Source organism: Paramormyrops kingsleyae, chromosome 21 (assembly GCF_048594095.1).
Source record: "Paramormyrops kingsleyae isolate MSU_618 chromosome 21, PKINGS_0.4, whole genome shotgun sequence".
Lineage (NCBI taxonomy): Eukaryota > Metazoa > Chordata > Actinopteri > Osteoglossiformes > Mormyridae > Paramormyrops > Paramormyrops kingsleyae.
In genome coordinates, this window is record NC_132817.1 from 3245911 (window position 1) to 3265646 (window position 19736).

At 52.7% G+C, this 19736-nt stretch overlaps 1 protein-coding gene across 24 annotated transcripts in view; it reads right to left on the reverse strand.

The window, feature by feature from the left end:
• The window catches only part of LOC111846029 (protein tyrosine phosphatase receptor type F), a 120711-nt gene that overhangs the window by 68801 nt on the left and 32174 nt on the right, over positions 1–19736 (reverse strand). For all 24 annotated transcript variants that reach the window (XM_072704273.1, XM_072704279.1, XM_072704274.1 and 21 more), the window contains exon 2: positions 5912–6060. In XM_072704273.1, coding sequence (XP_072560374.1) covers positions 5912–5990 — 79 coding nt within the window. In that variant the 5' untranslated portion in view covers positions 5991–6060. The remainder of the gene's footprint in view (positions 1–5911; positions 6061–19736) is intronic.

Here is a 19736-nt window from a genome sequence, read left to right on the forward strand (position 1 = left end):
CTGGACCTTCTGCCAGAGGTCATGTCATTGTGAACTGCGTTTATACAGCAGAACGCCACAACAGAGAGGCTCCCATCGTGGACCTTGCTCAAGGGTACAACCGAGGGACCTCCTGCACGTTCAGGTGAACAGGGGGGGTGTCCCAGATGACCACACCACCCTCAGAAGAGAGCAGCTCTGAGACCTGGGCACATCAAGAGGCAGGAGCCCAGTCAACCATTTGTGACTTTCTGTAGGCTGATTAATGGTTAACTGCTATAATCTGCTCCTGGCTTTATCAGCAAGGGGTCATGCGGTTCAGCAGTCAACTCCCCACCACGGAGCCCCCTCCAGACACTCAGAGTAACACCCCCAGGGTCAGAGAGGTGTGTAATATAGCTTTTCAGAGAGATGTGTCATAGCTTTCAGACTGAAAGGTTCTCTCACTCTCTCTCACACACACAGTCACACACACACACACACAGTCACAGTCACACACACACACACACACGCCACAAGGTCACCAGAAGAAGGTAAATCTCTCGCGCTGTTTCGATTCCTTTTCAGTGGACGACATTGGCCAGTAGGTGGCAGAAATGTGCCCCCCCCAAATGTGCATTGTGGAATCTCCTCCTTCATGGCTGCCCCCCCCCCCCCCCGGTATCATGGGCTCCACATTTTTCCTGGGGCAGTTGGGCCCCAGCTGTGGTGCATGCAGATGCCCCCCCCACCCGACCACCCCCAGGGCCCAGCAGACCAACTAACCCTGTTAGCGGCTGCTATCCACTCCCCAAAATTAGCTCCCACATGGGACCCGCCCATTCATCACCAGCATGTCTCCCCTCCCTTCCCAGTCTGGGCCAGTTACCCCTTTACCCTCTCATCCTCCCCACGGAAATCCCCATGGGGCAAAAATACAATTCAATTAGAGGGTAAGTATGCGGTGGGGGGGGGTTCCAGCTGCCATAGTGAAGGGGATTCCAGGAGAGCCAGTTTAAAACAGCTCCTCGCTGTTTCACTGCTTGAACAAAACAGCGTTTATTAAAAATTAACTAAAACTCTGGTGAAATCCACTTAGGCTGATTCTGCCAGCTCTTACAGTGACAATAACCAGACACATCTGGCACTGACCAAGCCAGTGCTCGCGCAGAATGGAGGGGAAAGGCACCCCTTTTCACCACTCTAACTAGGGCTCGCGTGCAGCACTGTAAAAGCCCCTGGAGCTCACTGTGACGGCCACGCCATACAGGCATCCCCCACCCCTTGCAAAATCTTGTGTCTTAGCCTCAAAATCAAACCAAACATTCAAACATATCTGAAGGCGGCCCATCCCGGCACAATGGTGGCATTCATTGCCGGTGTCACGGCTCATTCCCAGCGAATCCCCATCACGCACGCTCAGAATCCCACACAGGCCTGACACACTCGTCCATGAGGCACGTCAGCCGCTTCCTCTCCTTCCCGGCGTCCTCTAAGATCTTTCTACCGCACAGCAGATAAAAGAAAATTAATTTCTATTTTTTTTCCCCGAAAACTCCACAAACCTTTTCATCTAGCACAGGAGTCATGAGGAATTAGGAAGTTCCGGAAATGTCAGTGGATGCAATCGTCTGTAGTAATGGGGGATGAATGCATACAGGTTTCACAACGGCTTTAACTTAAGAAGCAAGGGAGATTGGGGGAGGGGGGGGGGGGGCGAATTCAAATATAGCCTTCGTCAAGCTACAAGCTTGGAGGCTGGTCATTGGTCGGTCGTTATGTTCCAGCCCACGGCTACACCGATTACACTGAAATGAAATCTCGCCCTGTATTTAACCATGTCCGAAATGCCGAAAAGCCGTACATGTCCAGCTGAAGGTCCCCGAGTTTGGTGCCACGTGAATTAACCACGTTACATGCCCTGACAACGCAGGGATCCAACGCATCCATTTTCGGCACACACTTGTAATTTTTAAAATTATGAATTTTAGCTCATGAAGGCTGCCCCCTGTGTCGGCCTTCGGTACTGCAGGTCATGGGCAGGGTCCTGGACCGGTTAAGTGATTGACAAATCAGCAGACAGAGTGGCTGCAACCTGCCACAGCAGACAGGAACGGCCGTGTTTCTGCCGTGGGAGTCAACAGATGTCTAATGGCCTAAGGGACTGTGGACCCTTGTTTTGTTTAAGGGCATAAAATATTCATGTGTGTAAAAGCTTTACGGTCCCAGTGCTGCTCTGGGGGGGGGGGGGGGGGCTGCTTTCACGCCTTTTCGAGTCTGCAGCTTTATTTGTGGCTGACACCTTTCCCGCTGATGAACGCCACATCTGCCGCGGATAATTAAGCCGTCCTCGCTCTCTCCCGCCGGAGGAAGGCGATGCAGCGGCGTAAATTAAGCGGGGTGCTTAGGGGGAGGGGGGGGTCTGACGGGGAGGGGCGGCGGGGTACCGGCTTCGTGTTCGAGGGCTTTGATTCTCTCAGCCGAAGAGGGGGCGGGAGGGACGCGATCTCGGTAAGAGATCGGCCCAAACGGAGACACTCATTTCCCATGAGTCACGGTGGCTGCTGGGCGAGATACCGATGGCCCGCATGTCACGGATCGCTGAGAAGGCACCACAATCAGGCGTGACAGCCTCTAGGCGAGAGCCGGCGCGGATCGCCCGGGTGATACCGCTGCTCCGCCAGCGAGGGGGGGCGCTGAACATTTACTCACGACACACGCCTGAGCAGAGACCCATTTATTTATGGTTATACCACCCCCCCCCCACCTCGATTTAACTGGACCACGATGATTCCCTGCAGCAATGCTGCTGAGAGACCTAATTAAGCCATTAATCTCACGTCGTTAACCTATCCTAACACCCCACTCCCTAAAAATACCGTCCTGCCCCCCCCTCCCCCCCACCAATCATCTTAGCATCACAGCTGTGGACTAACAGCGTTACGTCTAAGTGCCCAGGACTGAGGATAGGTTTACTTTTAATTAAAAGAATCAATTTCCACCTCCATCGATATTCCCCACGTCCATATGGACACGCAAAGATGCCCCCCCCCAAATCCCTGTCCACCACCCCCCCACCTCATATTCCCCTGGTACCAGTCCTCTGCCCCCCAGCCTCATATTACTCAGATCCCCACCCTCTGCCCCCCTCCCCCCCGCCTCATATCCCCCTGACCCCCCACCCCCCCACCTCATATTCCTTACTCTCATGCTCCCCCCACCACACTCCTGCTCCCCTTTTATTCCCATTACAGTGAGACTATCGTGGATCCTCAGAACTCGCTAAGCCGACACCATTGTGACGGTTTGATTTGGACTAAGCGGCCGTCCTAAATCCAGGGGACCCGCGTGCAGTGCTCCTGTGATTTCGGGGATTAGGTCCCGCCCACAACTTGACGAGCAACTTTAATGTGGTTAGATTCAATTAACGTGGACTTTCCCGTAATCCCACCGAGACCGGCTTGGGCAGAAGATGCCGACGGAAAAGCACTCTGTGCCTCGTCCCAGGAGTGGAAGAGCGAGCGGCGATGAGGCGCCGGCAGAGGGCTAGCCGGAAGGACGAGGGCCAGAACGTTCCTCAGAAAACCCCAGTCAGCCAGGCAGGATTTAAAAATCAGCCGCGCCGCAGAACCGGGTCACCTTCCGTTTGCTGGTAAGGCAATTTTTGTGGCCCGATGGGCACGGCTGTTGTGCTTCACCTTGTCTACAGGTGATCCATTTGATCAGGTTCCACTGTAGCTAACGGAGTTAAGGGGGGGGGGCACTTTCTGTGAGCGGGACCACCCAGAGGAAGCCAGAGAGAGCCTCACCAGCTAGACGTGACAGGTTTCTGGCTTCCTATAGTCTTACACCGGAGAACATCACTAACGGCCCCTTGGTCTCCACAGCACACAGCTGGTGTGGAGATCACAGCAGGCTTGAGGTTACCATCCAGTCTACAAAGCAAAAACGAGGTCGGCTGGTGAAGGAGCCCAACTGACGGTCATGTGACTGAACCAAAGCCCATGGGGGTGATACACTGTGATACACACCCACCTCTTTGTGTGGAGACTGACAGCCAGACAGAGAAGGGCCGCTAAGCTATGGCGGGGGCTCAAATTAACCCCCAACCCCCATGACATCGCTGGCTTTCATCTTAATTTACTGTAGGACAGTAACAGCAAACCTCTGTGTCCGACAATCCTTAGCGTAAGTGATGAAGTCACCGTCTGAGGCCATAAACATTAAATGACAGAATAACCCTGCATGACGAGATATACAAATCTAATATTACTCGATGTGGATACTGTCCCTTAATCCCCTAATCAGGGCACCATCTCCCACAATTACACACATTTACCTGTCATTTCACAGTAATCACATCAGCAAACACTGACGTCGCTGTATAAATACATACAGACATACTTCCTGGGGCTCAGACTTCAGCGACGGTGATTCATCAGTGGCTTCAGACTTTGTTTCAGATGTGAGGAAGCGTCTCGGTTACTAAACGTGAACCTGACCTTCTCATCCTCATCTTTCAGTGATCAAACTGAGCCCTGAGCCGAAGGGGAAATACCCCAAGCCATGGGGCCTAACATCAGGAGAACAGGTGACCGCACACACAGCGGCTGGCTGGGGCACAGGGGGACACGGACAGGCATCAGTGCCCAATTACCCCAAGCGGGGTGAAGTTCAGCCCGTTCCAAGGAGAACAACGCTGGAGGTAAACACAGATCAGGCTACAGAAGCGTTAACGTTCAGTCCGATAGAAGTCCGGTTGAAAGTCTGCTCTCCGCTTAACTTGACTGATGATTTTTATGTTTCCTCTCACAGCACTCAGCTCATGAATAAAGATCCCAGAGCAGGAGAAGGACAATTTGGTGTAAAACCTGAACTCAGTGAGCAGATGGAAGCCTGAGGCTTCAGCTGGAGCCAAACAACATCAAACGCTGCCAAACGACACTAAACACCACCGACGGACAACAAGTGAAACCAAGCTTAACAGCAACTTCTCATGCTTTTCGGTCTGCAGATCCATCAGCAGATCCATCAGCAGATCCTTTATCTCGCACAGGGACTCAGATACTCCTTCAGTCGGTCACATAGCAACTGAAAAATTAAAAGTTATTCAATATATTTTTGGGTCTTTGGGGACATAAATGAAATATTGGGATGGATGGAGGTCCAGATGGGGGTGGGGGGTATTTTTTGGCTCTGGGATGATCTGCGACTGATATCTCACTCCCATCTGGCAAGATCTCCAACGTATGATGAAGATCTCCTCTTCCAAAATAAAAAGACGGAGGTGGTTTAAGAAGTAGGACAGGGAAGGAAGTCACCTGAAGATCAAAGGCTCTAAGCAACATAGCCAAGCCGGGAGAACCAGGAGATGTAAATAAACCCTGCAAGGACACCCTCGCTCCAAGAGCGTGCCGATCACGGCAGCCAGAGATGAAGGTTTACCACCGGTCAGGCAGAGGCGGCTCAGTGGGGTTTCTAATGGGATCGATGGGAACCAGACCCACCGGATCGTGCAGGGTAATCAAACGCATCCCCGACTCACCCCTCCCTCACTGCACCCCACTGGAGCTTCTCATCTTCTCCTTCTGAAGACCACTTCAGTGGTTTTGGACTGAAGCAGTGAATTATTTTTTCCCCAAGTTTTTGGAAGAGAAAAAGATATGTGGATGAAGCCATACATTCCACGTTAAGGTTTGTGTTGAATTTCTCTCGCCAATAAGGAACAGGAGCGAGGAACGCGTGCAAACAGAGGCTGACTGATCCTGCAGCGACACTGGTCTGCGAAATGCAGCCGCTTGGCAAATGCATCCAACCTCATATATTGTTATTATTGTTGTTGTTAAGTGGCTTACACACAGATACAGCGGTTTCTCTCCTAGAGCTGCCGCAGTCGGTTACGGGCTCACGAGCTGGGATGAGGGGCATCAGAACGAGAGGGGGTGGTACTCACTATCTGCGCGACACGAGGGCGTCATGTGACCCAGCAGCAGCAGCAGCGCGAGCGCCGGCGGGCGGCAGCTAGGCACCATCTTCCTGGTCGGCACGGCTCCTCCGGGTCCCTCTTGTCACTGCCGCTCTCAGACGATCATAGGCTGACACCTGGGGGGGGGGGGGGGGAGGAGACACCGTCAGTGGGGCAGGGGGGCGGGATGGGGGCGCAGCTGGAAGGCCAGCCTTCAGGAAGATTATTAATAACAATAAGGAAACAGCACAGGCCTTAATAAGCCCCAGGGAGACATCGATCAAGCAAACAGGCATATTCTCCCTCAAAAGAGCTTGGCAGAGATGAAACAGAACAAAAAGAAGCTTCCAGAAGGGGAACATCAGCGTTCAGGGTATCACAACTACCCCCCACACCTCAAAAGCAGGACAATGACAGTGAAAGGGGAGCAGAAGGGGGTGTTGATTCCCGGCCCCACCCCCTGAACCTACAGGACCACCCAAACTGCGGCTCAGCCGGCCTGACAGCCCCAGGGAGGAGCGGCCTGTAAGGGGCCTGAGGCCACGGTGGCCTGAAGTAAAGGCACCTATACAGGGGCCACGTACCCGGGGCCCAGTCGGGATGCCACGTACCCGGGGCCCAGTCGGGATGCCACGTACCCGGGGCCCAGTCGGGATGCCACGTACCCGGGGCCCAGTCGGGATGCCACGTACCCAGGGCGTGCAGTCGAGATGCCACGTACCCGGGATGCCACGTACCCAGGGCGTGCAGTCGAGATGCCACGTACCCGGGATGCCATGTACCCAGGGCGTGCAGTCGAGATGCCACGTACTCGGGATGCCACGTACCCAGGGCGTGCAGTCGAGATGCCACGTACCCGGGATGCCATGTACCCAGGGCATGCAGTCGAGATGCCACGTACCCGGGATGCCACGTACCCAGGGCGTGCAGTCGAGATGCCACGTACTCGGGATGCCACGTACCCAGCGCGTGCAGTCGAGATGCCACGTACTCGGGATGCTACGTACCCAGGGCCTGCAGTCGGGATGCCACGTACCCGGGGCCCAGTCGGGATGCCACGTACCCGGGGCCCAGTCGGGATGCCACGTACCCGGGATGCCACATACCCAGGGCGTGCAGTCGAGATGCCACGTACTCGGGATGCCACGTACCCAGGGCCTGCAGTCAGGATGCCACGTAACTGGGGACCACAGTTGGGACGCCACGTACCCAGAGCCCAAGGATCCAGAGGCCATGTACCCAGGGGCGACATATGCGGAGGCCACCCTCAGTTGTAAGAGCCTTTTCAAAGCCTGAGCATCACCATGGTGACAGTGAGGTCACCCTCCTCTGGAGCACAGGCTCTAGCCCACATCACAGTAGTGACGGGCGTGTGCTGTACAGCTCACGTTCACAGCTACCGAACCTCGAAGTCCAGAGCCCCAGCGCTGGTCCAATACAAGACTGAGGAGAATCGTGGCAGGAGTTCCTCAGGCAAACCAGACTAGAAACATCTGTCAGAAAAGAACATCTGTCAGAAACCCAGGCTGCCCGGCGGCTCTGGGGGCCGGAGGGACACATCCCACACCCTGGGGCCCGGTGTTGGCCCCAGCACAGCACAGTCCCCATGACGCCAACGCTGTCCCGGCCAAAGGCGCTCTAGTGGCCGGGAGAGTGCTCCAGGTTCCCACGGTAACAGGGCGACTCCAGAGCGACGGCACTGGCCGCTGCCAGGGCTGACAGCCGACAGCAGCCCATCGCAGGAAATCACGCACCTGGAACGGGACCCGCTCACACAGACGCGCATGCGGGGCCCCGCCGCGAGGCTGCGATGACCTCAGCGCAGTCCAAGCTGTTCCCAGAAGAAATCACAGGAACTTCCCGATTTAGAGTAAATACAGCAGCGAGCAGCGCCCCCGGTGGCAGCAAAGCGGTACATTCACTGCAAAAACATGGAGACTGATACAAGCCCAAAAAGCCTCACAGCGCTAAAAAAAATCCTCAGCCTGGACATACAGGCTTCTTCTTCTGTAAATGCCATCTAGGAATAAGCTGGCAGCTTAAATGTGTTAAAAATAGCAGATACTGGAATCTGTTCACGACACATGATCCACACAATTACCTGCTGCTAATCACTAACCATAACTTAGGAATTAAATGCTTAATGTAGCAGAGGAGAATAATCTTAACACACAAACCCTACTGGCTGAAAATGAGTGTTTGGGTGACCCACGGCGGCTGCGCCCGCGTGTCTCTGGGCTCCTTGGCGTGAGAGTGTGGTAGCGGCCCCTCCCACTCCTTCCATGGCTCAGGTGTCGATTTCAATGCAGGCAGAACAAACAAACTTGTGAGACGCATATCAGAAATGCTCCTGACAAGCTCTTTGTTAGAGCGAGCACAGAAAAAGTGGGGGAGGGCTCAATACCGCGATCGCATCTGCCAAATCTCTCCTAATATCTCCTGACAGATCCCCTTGGTCCAAAGAAGCCAACCTGAACGACAGCAGTGCAGTGGGATTTAATTTTTTTGTTGTTAGAGTTTGATTGAGTTTTCGATTTCAAAAAGCTGTGGACAATTTTGCCCCCTGTGGATACGTGCTCAGCCAACACGGGTTTGTCCCCGTTTGCCCTGCAACACGGATGAAACATTCAGAAACACGTGTGTCTGTGTCGCCTAAAGGCACCTGATGTCAGCTACTGGGGTACGGCACCTTTTACTGGGACATAACACCTTTTACTGGGGTACAACATCTTTTACTGGGACGCCTGCCGTTTGCCCGTATAAATAAACCTTCTGGAAACCACATGATGAGTGTTATGGCTAATCATTCCACAGCTTTTATTCAATACACTGACTGAGATTCGACCCCCTCCCCCCCTTTAGACTCAATCGCCCTGACGTACTGATACACCTTCAGGACAAAGCTGTCACCTGTGACTCCTCCCCTTGGTTTATCTACATCAACAGGAAGGGAGAGGTTGATCAAGCAGCTGGTGCAGCTCTGACACACAGAGGTGTAGGAGTGTCGAAGGGGCGAGACAGCCAGGGAGCAGAAAGGAGAAGGAGAGACACTGGGGGGGTGAGAGGGAGAGGGAGCGACACCGAGGGGGCAGGAAGCAGAGAGACAGGAGGGGGCTAAAAGGAGAGGGAGAGACAGACAGTCAGGGGGCAGGAAGGAGAGGGAGAGACACCGAGGGGGCAGGAAGGAGAGGGAGAGACACCGAGGGGGCAGGAGTGAACTTCTCACCAGAAGACAGGCCTAGTTTATCATTATAAATTCTGGTTAAAGATGAAGCCGACGTCATTCATAACAGTAAAAGCCAGAGCTTTATAACATAAACAACACTGCACACTACAAAGTGCACCATTCTGGGGGGGTGCGGTCTTTAATACAGTGCAGCGTTTTGTTCCAGGAACATGAGAGGAGGAACTTAATACCCGTACAGAGATATCTGGGATATTTAATTAAATGAATGAAGTACTTCTGTGATTAGCTGACACAGAGCTGCCGACATCCGCCGTCGTTAGCTGAATCCCGTCGATATCGTCACGAGAGCCCAACGTTTTAATTAATCACAGCACAAATCCCTAAAAATAGTGGCTAATCCAACCCAGAAGTTATTATATTCTTCAAGCAAAGCTTAGGTCTCGAGGGCGCCCCCTGGAGGGAGTCAGGTCAGACCCGCTGCGCTGCAGATTCCCAAATGTTCCTTCTCATGTTTCTTGACTGCAGCCAGTCACCTCCTGTACAGACACAACTCTAGATGCCAGTTTGCCATTATTCAGCCACTACCCAGTGTTCATGAACAGAGACTCCAACAATCTGGAGCGAGCTGTCGGAATGCGCACACACATGCACACACACACCAGACACACAAACACACGTGCACATGCACACACACGCACACATGCACCTGGTCTCCAGAGAGCCGGGGGGACCCAAACTCTCAAGAAGTGACTATCTATGAGGATCGGGTCACACAACTGGAGAGCAGCAGCTGGCTCAACCTCGGTCAGTCCCTGGACGATGGAGACATCGTCACGCGTCTTCGGGGGGAGGGGGCACCAGACAGCGGGAGGCTTCGGGAATAATTCATAAGGCAGGGCAGAGCCTGGGTGCGGCAGCGCCCCCGACAGATGGACGCGGGCAGGCGTTGGGGAGCAGCCGAGCCCGTGGACGCTCCACCCTCAGCGTACCAGGCCAAACGCGGGCCGTCATTGGCTGCCAGTCAGAACCCAGAGAAGGAGAGCGGGAGGGAGAGAGGAAGAGAGAGAGGGAGGGAAAGGGAGAGAGGATGACGGAGAGGGAGCGAAGAGAGAGGGAGAGAGCGAGAGACAGAGGGAGAGAGGGAGAAGGAGAGGGAGGGAGAGAGAGAGAGACAGAGGGAGAGCGGGAGAAGGAGAGGGAGGGAGAGTTTCTATCTCAGACTGCTAAAAGAAAGAGAAAGAGGAAACTAAACATAACCTTATAGCCGTAAGTGACCTTGGTGGTGAGAACTGTCAGTGAGATGGGCCCCCCTGGCAGAATGCGGGCTGGGGGCTGAGGATGGGGCAGGGAGAGGGAGAGAAGGCGAAAAGAGTAGCTTCTGATCAGCCGCACGGATGGCAGCGGCAGGGCGCGCTCCCGGTCGATGACGGTGCTTGAGCTCCAGGACGACGATGGCGTCCCGCGTGCCCACAGAGGACGCTGGCGTCCCATGCTCTCCTGGATGACGATGGCACGCTCCCATGAGTGACTCCAGCTCACAGCCAACATGGCTAATGGGACCATTATGTTCATCTTAACTGGGTGGAGGAGGGTGGGTGAAATGGGCGGCTCGGCACCCCCTGAAGACCATGGTACGTTAACAGATGGTGGGGGCTGCTTGGAGCTCTCCGTCTAATGTCAGTCCCAGGGGAGTCGCTCTGAGTGTCCAGCTCCTCAAAAAATACCGAAAATCAGCAGTCAGCACTAAAGGTCTCACGTACCCAGAGAATACCATTTTGTTTAGCTGTTGGACTCACCCACAGCTTATCAGAGGGTTTCAGCTTTATGCTTAAATTTCAGATGGAGCGCCCAGGATGGTACCCCAATACCCACAGACACCGAGATGACATCACCTGCAGGCCTTGAGGGCCGGGTCACGTGACCAGCTTGGTCAGCCGCCTTCTCGACTGGGAAAATGATTAACAGGCGCGCACAGACACACTAAACTTAACAGCTTTTTATTTCTGCGTGGAATTGCTTACAGTGCTGTTTTTACGCCTTCTCGTGGAGGAAAAAATATGTGGCAACTGACAAAGGGGTTGTAAATATTTAAGTAACTCAGGATGCAATGACGACAAGGAATAATCTCTTATCGGGAGTCCAAGGCAACAGCTGGATAAATCGAGGTTGCATGAAACGCTCAGTAGCCATGAGGAGCCGTCTGAGACTAATGCAAACCCTCTTCACCCCACCCAGCATAACCCGGACCTTCCTCACCCTACCCGAGCTAAAGCACTCCCCAACCCCCCTACCTCAGCTAATCCTCCTCACTCCCTAACCCTTCTCAGAAGACCCGCTGGCATGAAGAGACGAGGCCCAGCCTGACAGGGGCTGGGGCTCCATCATTTAAAATAACAGTGTGATTTACAATAATCTCGTCACCCGAGGCCGCATCATACTGCGATTCGGAAACTCAGTGATTTGCAGTGACATACAGAGTCGATTCTTGTCTATTAGGTTTTATTATAAAAGCATAATGTAAAGTGTAAATTCAGTGAGACAGGGATAAGCCAATCAAAATGACTCCTGTTAAAGCAGCCCACTGGTGACCCTGAGATGGAGGAACTGATGAACTATTGATGTTAAAGTGCTTAAAACAAACATGCGTCTCTCATAATAGCTGAGGGCCTATGGCGGAGCTGGAGTATGTGAAAGGGCGGCTGCGTGGGGGGTGTGGTTAAAGGGGGAGAGAGCAGACGCAGCAGGAGCAGCCGTGAAGGAGCATTTCTATAGATTGAGGCTTGGACTTTAACACGCAGTGCTGGCCGGTGAGGTGACCCTCCCAACCCCCCAGCACACAGGGACCCCCCCACCTGCCAACCCCCCAGCACACAGAGACCCCCCCCCCCCGCCTTTGTTTAACATCGAAGTCACCATTCAGCACCAGACCAAACATAATGGGAACAAAGGGCATCCATCTTAGGCAAGGAGGGGCAAGGGGAGTCAAGTATCCACGGCTATGGGGGGGGGGGGGTGTCTCTGGGGAACGGCGGCCTTTTTAATTATAGGGCGGGGGCGGCGACAGCTTCCCGAAGGGCCCCCAGACCCATTAATCTGCAAATTAATAAATGTCAATTAAGAAGTGCAGCCCCCCCCAGCATTCCCAGAGTTTGACAGCGAGAGCTGCCAGTGACACCAGAACTCACAGGCAGGACAGATAATGTCCTCACCCTCTCCAGACAGGGCTCCACCCACCGCAGCAAAAAGGCAGGCTGCTGGTAAGACAAGGGGTGCCAGTCCCCGGTGAAGAGAGAGAGCCCCCACCCCCAAGACCGCCTGAGGCCTCTGCAGCCCGGGTGCAAATAAAGGAAAAACATAACAAAGCCCAGAGAATGTGGAAGGATGGCATTTCTCGGCACTGACCCTGCTTGTTTACAATTGTCCACTTAGAAAAACTGGCGGACAGAGTGTAGGAACCCAAGAACACAACCAATTCACACCCAGAGACGTCATGCAGACCATCCTAAACAGAGGGCAAGGTCCCCACAATATGCCAGTCCTGACATAACTCTTGCTCTTAATGGCTGGATTAGTCCCATCGATTATTACCTGTGACATACCTCACATTTTTCGAAACTATAAATTTATCCTATGATCCGAATGTCGCCCTTTTCCTCTCCATCCCTTTCCCGAAGCTCCCCAGGAACAGGAACAACCCTGCGCAAGGGACTGACACTGGCTCAAGTCATGTGACTGACCGACCAGTCCAATGACGGAAGTTGCTTAACACAGCAAGTTCTGCCTGCAGGGGCAGCCACTGACTAAAACAGAGGAGGACCTGTGTTTCAGAAGTATAAGCCCCCCCCCCCCCCCCCCCCCCACACACACACACACACACACACACACACACACACACACACAACCTTCCCCATGCTCGTTAACCCCCCAGAACGACCCTCACTCACACAGTTGACTCTCCGAGTCCCTGGACTATAAGAGATATTAGAGGTGAAGCCCATCAAAAGCACATAATTAACAATATAAACACTGCTCCTGAAGCCTTCGGAAGGTGCCGGAAGATAAAGAGATAAAAAAAAAAATAGATGGTGGTCCCTAATATGGGGGCTCTGGCTTGTGGGAACAGGCAGGTCTAGCAGGAATGCAGCCCCCCCTCCACAGACTGCATGGAGACCACACCTCCCACATCATGTTCCTGCTTGTGAGGGCGCTGTAGTTGGAGTGGACATAGCGGCAGATGGAGCTGTATACCGGCAGAGCCCTGGGGGGGATTTGAAAAGCGCGTGGGGCAATGCGGCTAGCAGCCCAGGGTAAACCAATCAGAGGAGGGCTGATTAAACAGGACCTCGTGCCCTCTGGAGCAGGAGGACCAACCAAGTGCCAGCAGCCTGGCAGACAGGGCGGCGCCGTCAGGGGTAACAGCCACCTGCCACGCGCCAACACACACACACACAGGGCCAACACATACACACACAGCCCTCCCCCCAAAACCCTCAGGGCCACACGGCACCCGCACACCGCTGCACGTACACACTTCCTCCCTCTCTCCCACCTTCTCAGAGAAGCTCCACGACTGGAAGGAGCCTACAATGAAGCAGGGCCATGGAGGCGCTAACAGATGCATGCAGCTGGAGGCGAGAGACGGGCTATTAGCAACCCTGTGTGGGGGCCGTCTTTATGACGACTCAACGCAAAGGAGGCAGGAGGGGGATCGTTAGAGCAGCACCACAGGAGGGGCTTGAGTCTGGGAGCAAATTACCACTATAATTATCATTTATTTGCTCGGGCGATGAATTTATCCGAAGCAACTTAGGAGCATGTTATACAGGAGGAACCCAGTGAAGGCAGCACCTACAGATCCACAGTCAACACAAGTCTTCAGGTGTGTTTGGAGATAAAGCAATGCTAATGCTAAGACCACGGATACCAAAGTCTTCCAAGTCACGGCGGAAGTGTAAATTCCCCCCTCTCCAATCTCGGCTGGAGGCCCAGGAATGGGCCGCAAACAGCAAATGTCCTCATTAGATGCTTCTCGGAGCACAAACTAGGCTGCTGTTTTTATTTATAAACCACGGCATTAGGAGGGCACTGGCTACCACGTCCCAAGTCTGAGCAAATGTTGGCAAAAGAAGCTTGGGGTAGGGGTGTCTAAGATAAGTCATGCAGTCCACGGCCAGCTAAGTGAAACCCCCGTAAAGTACCACTGCCCATAGTGGTTTCAAGGCTCTGTCTGATGCATATTTATACTACACAGGGCTGGAATTAGGAGCTGTCTGTTTGTGGTAAGGATCTGGGAGAAGGCGAAGCCTCAACGGCTTTCAACAGCATGCATCTCCAAAACTATCCTTCAAAACACGAAACTGGGTTGTGAAAGGAGTTACCCCTGACAGCTCCAAATCTGTTGGTGAGTATCTCAGAGATACGAATCGTCTGCATCAGAGCCTTTTGTGGCAGAGGCTCACATTCCCAACAGAACCTGACCCCCAATTCTTCAAAGGGCTGACAAACTGTGCCCCCTCCCAATCTAGCCCATCTCTACCTCCCCTCCTTTGCCCGCATGATCTCACCCACTCATCTCCTCTGTCTTGAGCCAACTCTTTGGCTCGCACCTCCTCCTCCTCCCCCTCCCCGGTCCGGTGAGGCATCACCGTGCCGACGGAGACCGGATCTACCTGTGGCCAGCAGAGACAGTTCCCAGACTATCAGTTACCCTGCGTGCAGAGACAATGTTCTGCTACAAACAGAGACACAGCGGACGCCTTTGCTCCTCTGTGAGCTTCATGAAGGGTTGCTGACCCCACAGTGAATGCCGCACAGCCCATTCCCTGGAGTCCCTACCTGCAGTCATCGCAAATGTCAACATGCTAATGTGAAAAAAGTGCCAGGGCACTGAACATACAAGGAATGGGATAGTCAGACATGACTATTGCCATTGGCTGATATCTGCTGTCAGGGTGAGGTCTTTCTAATGAGATTCCTGTGAATCCCGCCATGGCGTGAGGGAGGTCGTGAGCAAAACTGTGAGAAGACCGCCAAAAAAGACAACTGGCATCACGGGGGTGGAGAAGGGGACCAAACCAGTGACGAAAGTGCCGCTTCCCAACGGATGGTCAGGGATTTAAGAGCTTTCACCTCACAGAGAGCGCAACTGATAGGCCAAATGGCATAAATCACGCCTGTTGACCAGCAGAGCTGCATCACGTCAGTGCAAGATTTACGCTAAAAGCCAAGGATTAGTGGTCATATTACCAGCTGGATTGACTCGATCCCTAGGTTTTGGATGGTAATCTGGGAGACTGTGAGAAATGTTCCCATTGAGATAAATCTCTGGCAGCAACTTGTCAGAAACCCGGTTTGATGGTAACTAACCAGCATTTTCACACAGGGCTATTTCCTCCACACTGTGACCCATTTAGGGACGTCTGTTCACATCGAACGTCTGTCACATTGCCGCTCTCCAATCAAGACGAATCCAGCACATCCACCCTCGTTTTTCCAGCTCGGAATCCCGAAAAGCACTGCTTCGGATGTTCTTGAAGACAACCACAGACAAATGTGAACAGACAATCAAGGGGAGGCACCATCTTAGTGAGCTGCATTGTTCCTCAGTGGGCGGGTTACTCCAGTGGGAATCATTATCCAATGGGCCGGTCTATCTCTCAGAGACAACCAATGACTGATGGGCACCCTGGGTTTAGTGGGGTCCTTAAATACTGGGAAAGAATGCCCCCTTTGAACTCAACAGAGGAAAGAGAGCAGGCTTAGGGGGGTGTAACTTTGAGAGGGGCAGCTCCCAACTTACCCCCCCCCCCCCCACCCAATGTACAAACCCCCTCCAATCCAGCCCCTCCCTGCCATAATTGCCTTTGGGGAAGGTGTAGAGGAGCAAGAAAAACCAGTCTTGTGGAAGGACGGCTTAGCGGACGCCAGAAAGCCACTGTAGGGGAACAGAAATAATCAGCGGACGGCCACCTGGCGGACCACAGTGGTCATGGTGACGCAAGGGCATGATAGAGGCACCTCACGGAAGTACAGTGTAGAGCCAGTGAGGCCAAGCAGCGCGTCATGTCTGCAATCCACCAGCAAGGCACTGGCTATCGATTGAGAGGCCTGGGAACAGCCTAATGCAGTGTGGAGAAAAGAAGAACTGAAGGGAATCAGTGGAACCGCGGCGTGACACCACAGAGAAGATTAACGGGGCCGGCCTGTGAGTGGGCATGCTGCAGATGCATCGGAACGGAACCATGTCCATTCAACTACCCTGAGTCAATCAACCAACGAAAAGGGTCTCACAAGGACAGTAAATTAAAAATTTTAACAAAAAAAAGACATGTTCTATTAAATGTATCACAAAATTCAATTTACATGCTAAAAAGGTCATGCTGAAAATGTTTATTTTATTGTACGTTAATGGTCATGAAACGTAGTTAATCTAATGATCTCCAGTGAAGTCCATGAAGCAGTAACACTATAATTAATATCTCCTTATGCACTGCAAAATCCAGTGCCGCACCTGTGGAGCCATATTTACCTAAAGCGTAGAAAGTGAAATTGGGGTGTTTCATGTGTCTTAGTGATAAAAAGCAGAGCCCCAAAAGAACAGCCTGACCCCCCACCCCAGGAAGTTGTCCCAAACCTTGGGACGCCGTCTCCTGTGAACTCATTGCCGAGTTGACAGATAATGGCCAAAGCGGGCGACGTGTGCGTGGTGCACAGCAACACCATGGATAACAAACGCAAAGGCCCGTCAGGCGGCCTCCGAGCCCTGCTGATACGGCACCCCCTCTCTGGACAGCATGTAGGCTTTCAACACGAGACGAGGAGTAAATAAAAGACCCTCGGCTGCAGGTACGAAATAACGCAGCACATTTCCACGCAATATGATCTGTCGGTTACAGATCACAATTTTGTGGAGATGCTTTTATGCTTATTTATGCGCAAGTGTCTGCAGAACTGCAAGAGGACATGAGCATCTGTAGGATTATAAGGCAGACTCCTCTCTTTTTCGGGGGGGGGGGGGGGGGGGGGAGTTGCCCACCACCAGCCAGAAGCGTCTCCCACCGTCAGACCAAGAGAAGCTGAGAAACACCAGCATGGGACAAAACTCTCTATAGACATAGTTTAAAATATAAAAAAACAGCTGTTCTGCTAATGCTTGAGCAGAAGGGGAAAGTGACCACAAGTCCACAGCACTAGTCCATCACTGAAGGAAGGGGGCACAGGGTTTAGTGGAGTTTGAATAGAGGCCCCCCATGGTAACCTTTGTGAGACAGAAAGCTTACACGTCACAGGGAACATGACTGTCACTTTTAGACAGAGACATTAATGTGAGTTAATCTGCAGGACACACCCATTCCCAACCTTAAAACCTTCAGGTTACATTTGTGGAAACAAAACATGTTGGCCTTCGTCAGCTTGTTAAAACTTCCTAAAATGACCGTTAGACTAATTGCTTTGGGTAACTGTCGCTAAAGTTCATTCATGTTGCTTTAGACGGCCGGTGAAATCCAAGATTCAAAGATGCGTCAAGAAGTTCTCCACTCTGCAGCTGACATGATGCACTTCAACTACTTTATGATCACACTCTACATAACAATTTAAACACTATTGCGTGGATCCAACAACATTCCTGCTCACCTAAGAACTTAATTACCGCATGTTTGTGACCTATCTGGAGAAGCTATTGAGAGGCAACATGCGGACCGTCTTGACATCGATCTGGTGACGGCTCCCTTAGCCCACGCTAATCCGGCTCAGTGACGCAGGAACCCACGGGCCACACCATGAGGTGCCATCTGCAGAACTGCTCACAGGACAAGTCAACGCAGGTCTGCAGGCGGAGATTTCCGGAAGGGAGTAGTCAGCGGACTACCGCAGCTACGGGGGACACCGGCGGTCCCTCCTCCACCTCCGCTGAGCTCGACGGGACATGTCAAAGTCATCCTGAAGTCGACTGATAACAGGCAGTGTTTGAACATTACATTTCCAGCTAGAGGTTGTCAGTGTAAGGCGAGAGCCTCCGGCAGACACACTGAGTATGAGTCCTTATGACGGATTATCTCTTCATAACAATAATTAAAAATCGAACTTACAATGATCCCTTCCAACTCCCAACAGAAAAAAAGAGACGTTTCCTTTTTCTGTAGCAGTAATGCCTCACACACCCTGACATGTAACTTCTTGTTCTGTGAAACAAGAACACACATGTAACAATGGTGCATAACACAGCGACTGGCGGGAAATAAACAGTCACGCCGCACGGAACCGCCGCCTGTGTGTGGACGCAGACCGCCTGTGTGTGGACGCAGACTGCCTGTGTGCGCGGACGCAGACCTCCCGTCTTATTACCCGCGTTCACCGAGGAAGGGGCAGCGTGCAGAGAGATGGCCTGGATCTCTCACGGCCACAAATCGAATGTTGCTACAGCTAAATGGAATCCAACGGAGCGCGCTGGAGAGGCCCACGATGCCGCCTTCGACGCGGGGAGGAAGATGTGACCCAGATAAAGGCACAGGAGTCCTTAAAGCTGCCGGGGAACATGACGGCCGTGTGTGTGTGTGTGTGTGTGGTGCGGGAGTGCACTGATGCTTGGCTACGTGCGCACATGTATGAAACGTCTCGCAGTGCCTTCACATGAGCGTTTGTGACCAACGACAAAAATAAACAAAGGGGAGTTTAAAAAAAAAAAGAAGGATGAGTGACACGGACCCGGCGGGTCGGTGGTCCACAGCCCGAATCCCTGAACAGAATCAGCACCGACAAAGCAATACCTTGAAGATGCAACAATGGTGGGAGGTAAAAATAAAAAATAAAAACTAACTAGAAATGAAGAGGTCAATAGGTCACGCGGGGGGGTTGGGGGAGGGCTGGGTAAGTCCAACAGTCAAGAAGGCTCCCTCCTATTTTTAAAAGACTCTCCCAGAAAAGATCACTCTCCCAGTCTGGCGGAGGGCACTGGGGCTTTCCGTGTGCAGGTGATACTGACCTGCAGGCACATCTGTTAGAACGGACGTTACGGCCGACGTGGTCGAGCGCGAGAATCTCGGCAAACAGTGACTAAAGGTCAGAGCTGAGCAGCGCCACACCGGGGCTCCTCGCCAAACAAAGAGGAGGAAACATCTGTGATCCCGCGGACAGATAGCTGCGACTTTACCACCTTAGGGCAGCCTTGAGAAAACGAAAAGAAAAAAGAAAAGGTTTGGTCGCCTAACAAGTGTGACCACTGGCGCAGAGCTGGTTACCGCAGTTACCTGCCCTATCTGCTGTGTTGACTCTCCGCAAAAAGGGCAACGCAGGCGTTTAAACAAAGAAAAAACTCTGAGAACCTGTTTCCAACGGCGGCAACACCTGGGGCCACACACAGTTTTCGCTCCGTTCGTTTGTGTGTAAAGCTTGAACCAGATTCTATCAAGAGGGAATTTTTTATTGGCAGAAATACAACAATCACTCTTAATAATTAACGCAACGAATCACTTTCACATTTTTTAACCATTTCCTTCCGCAGTGGCACATTAATTACTGCCCTTCTGAAAGTTTTAACATCCCGTTTCCAAACGCTGCACTTGAGCCCTGGATCTTGAAAGTTCCTTCTCCGGAAAGTTGCTCACAGTCACAGGAGAGAGATGAAGA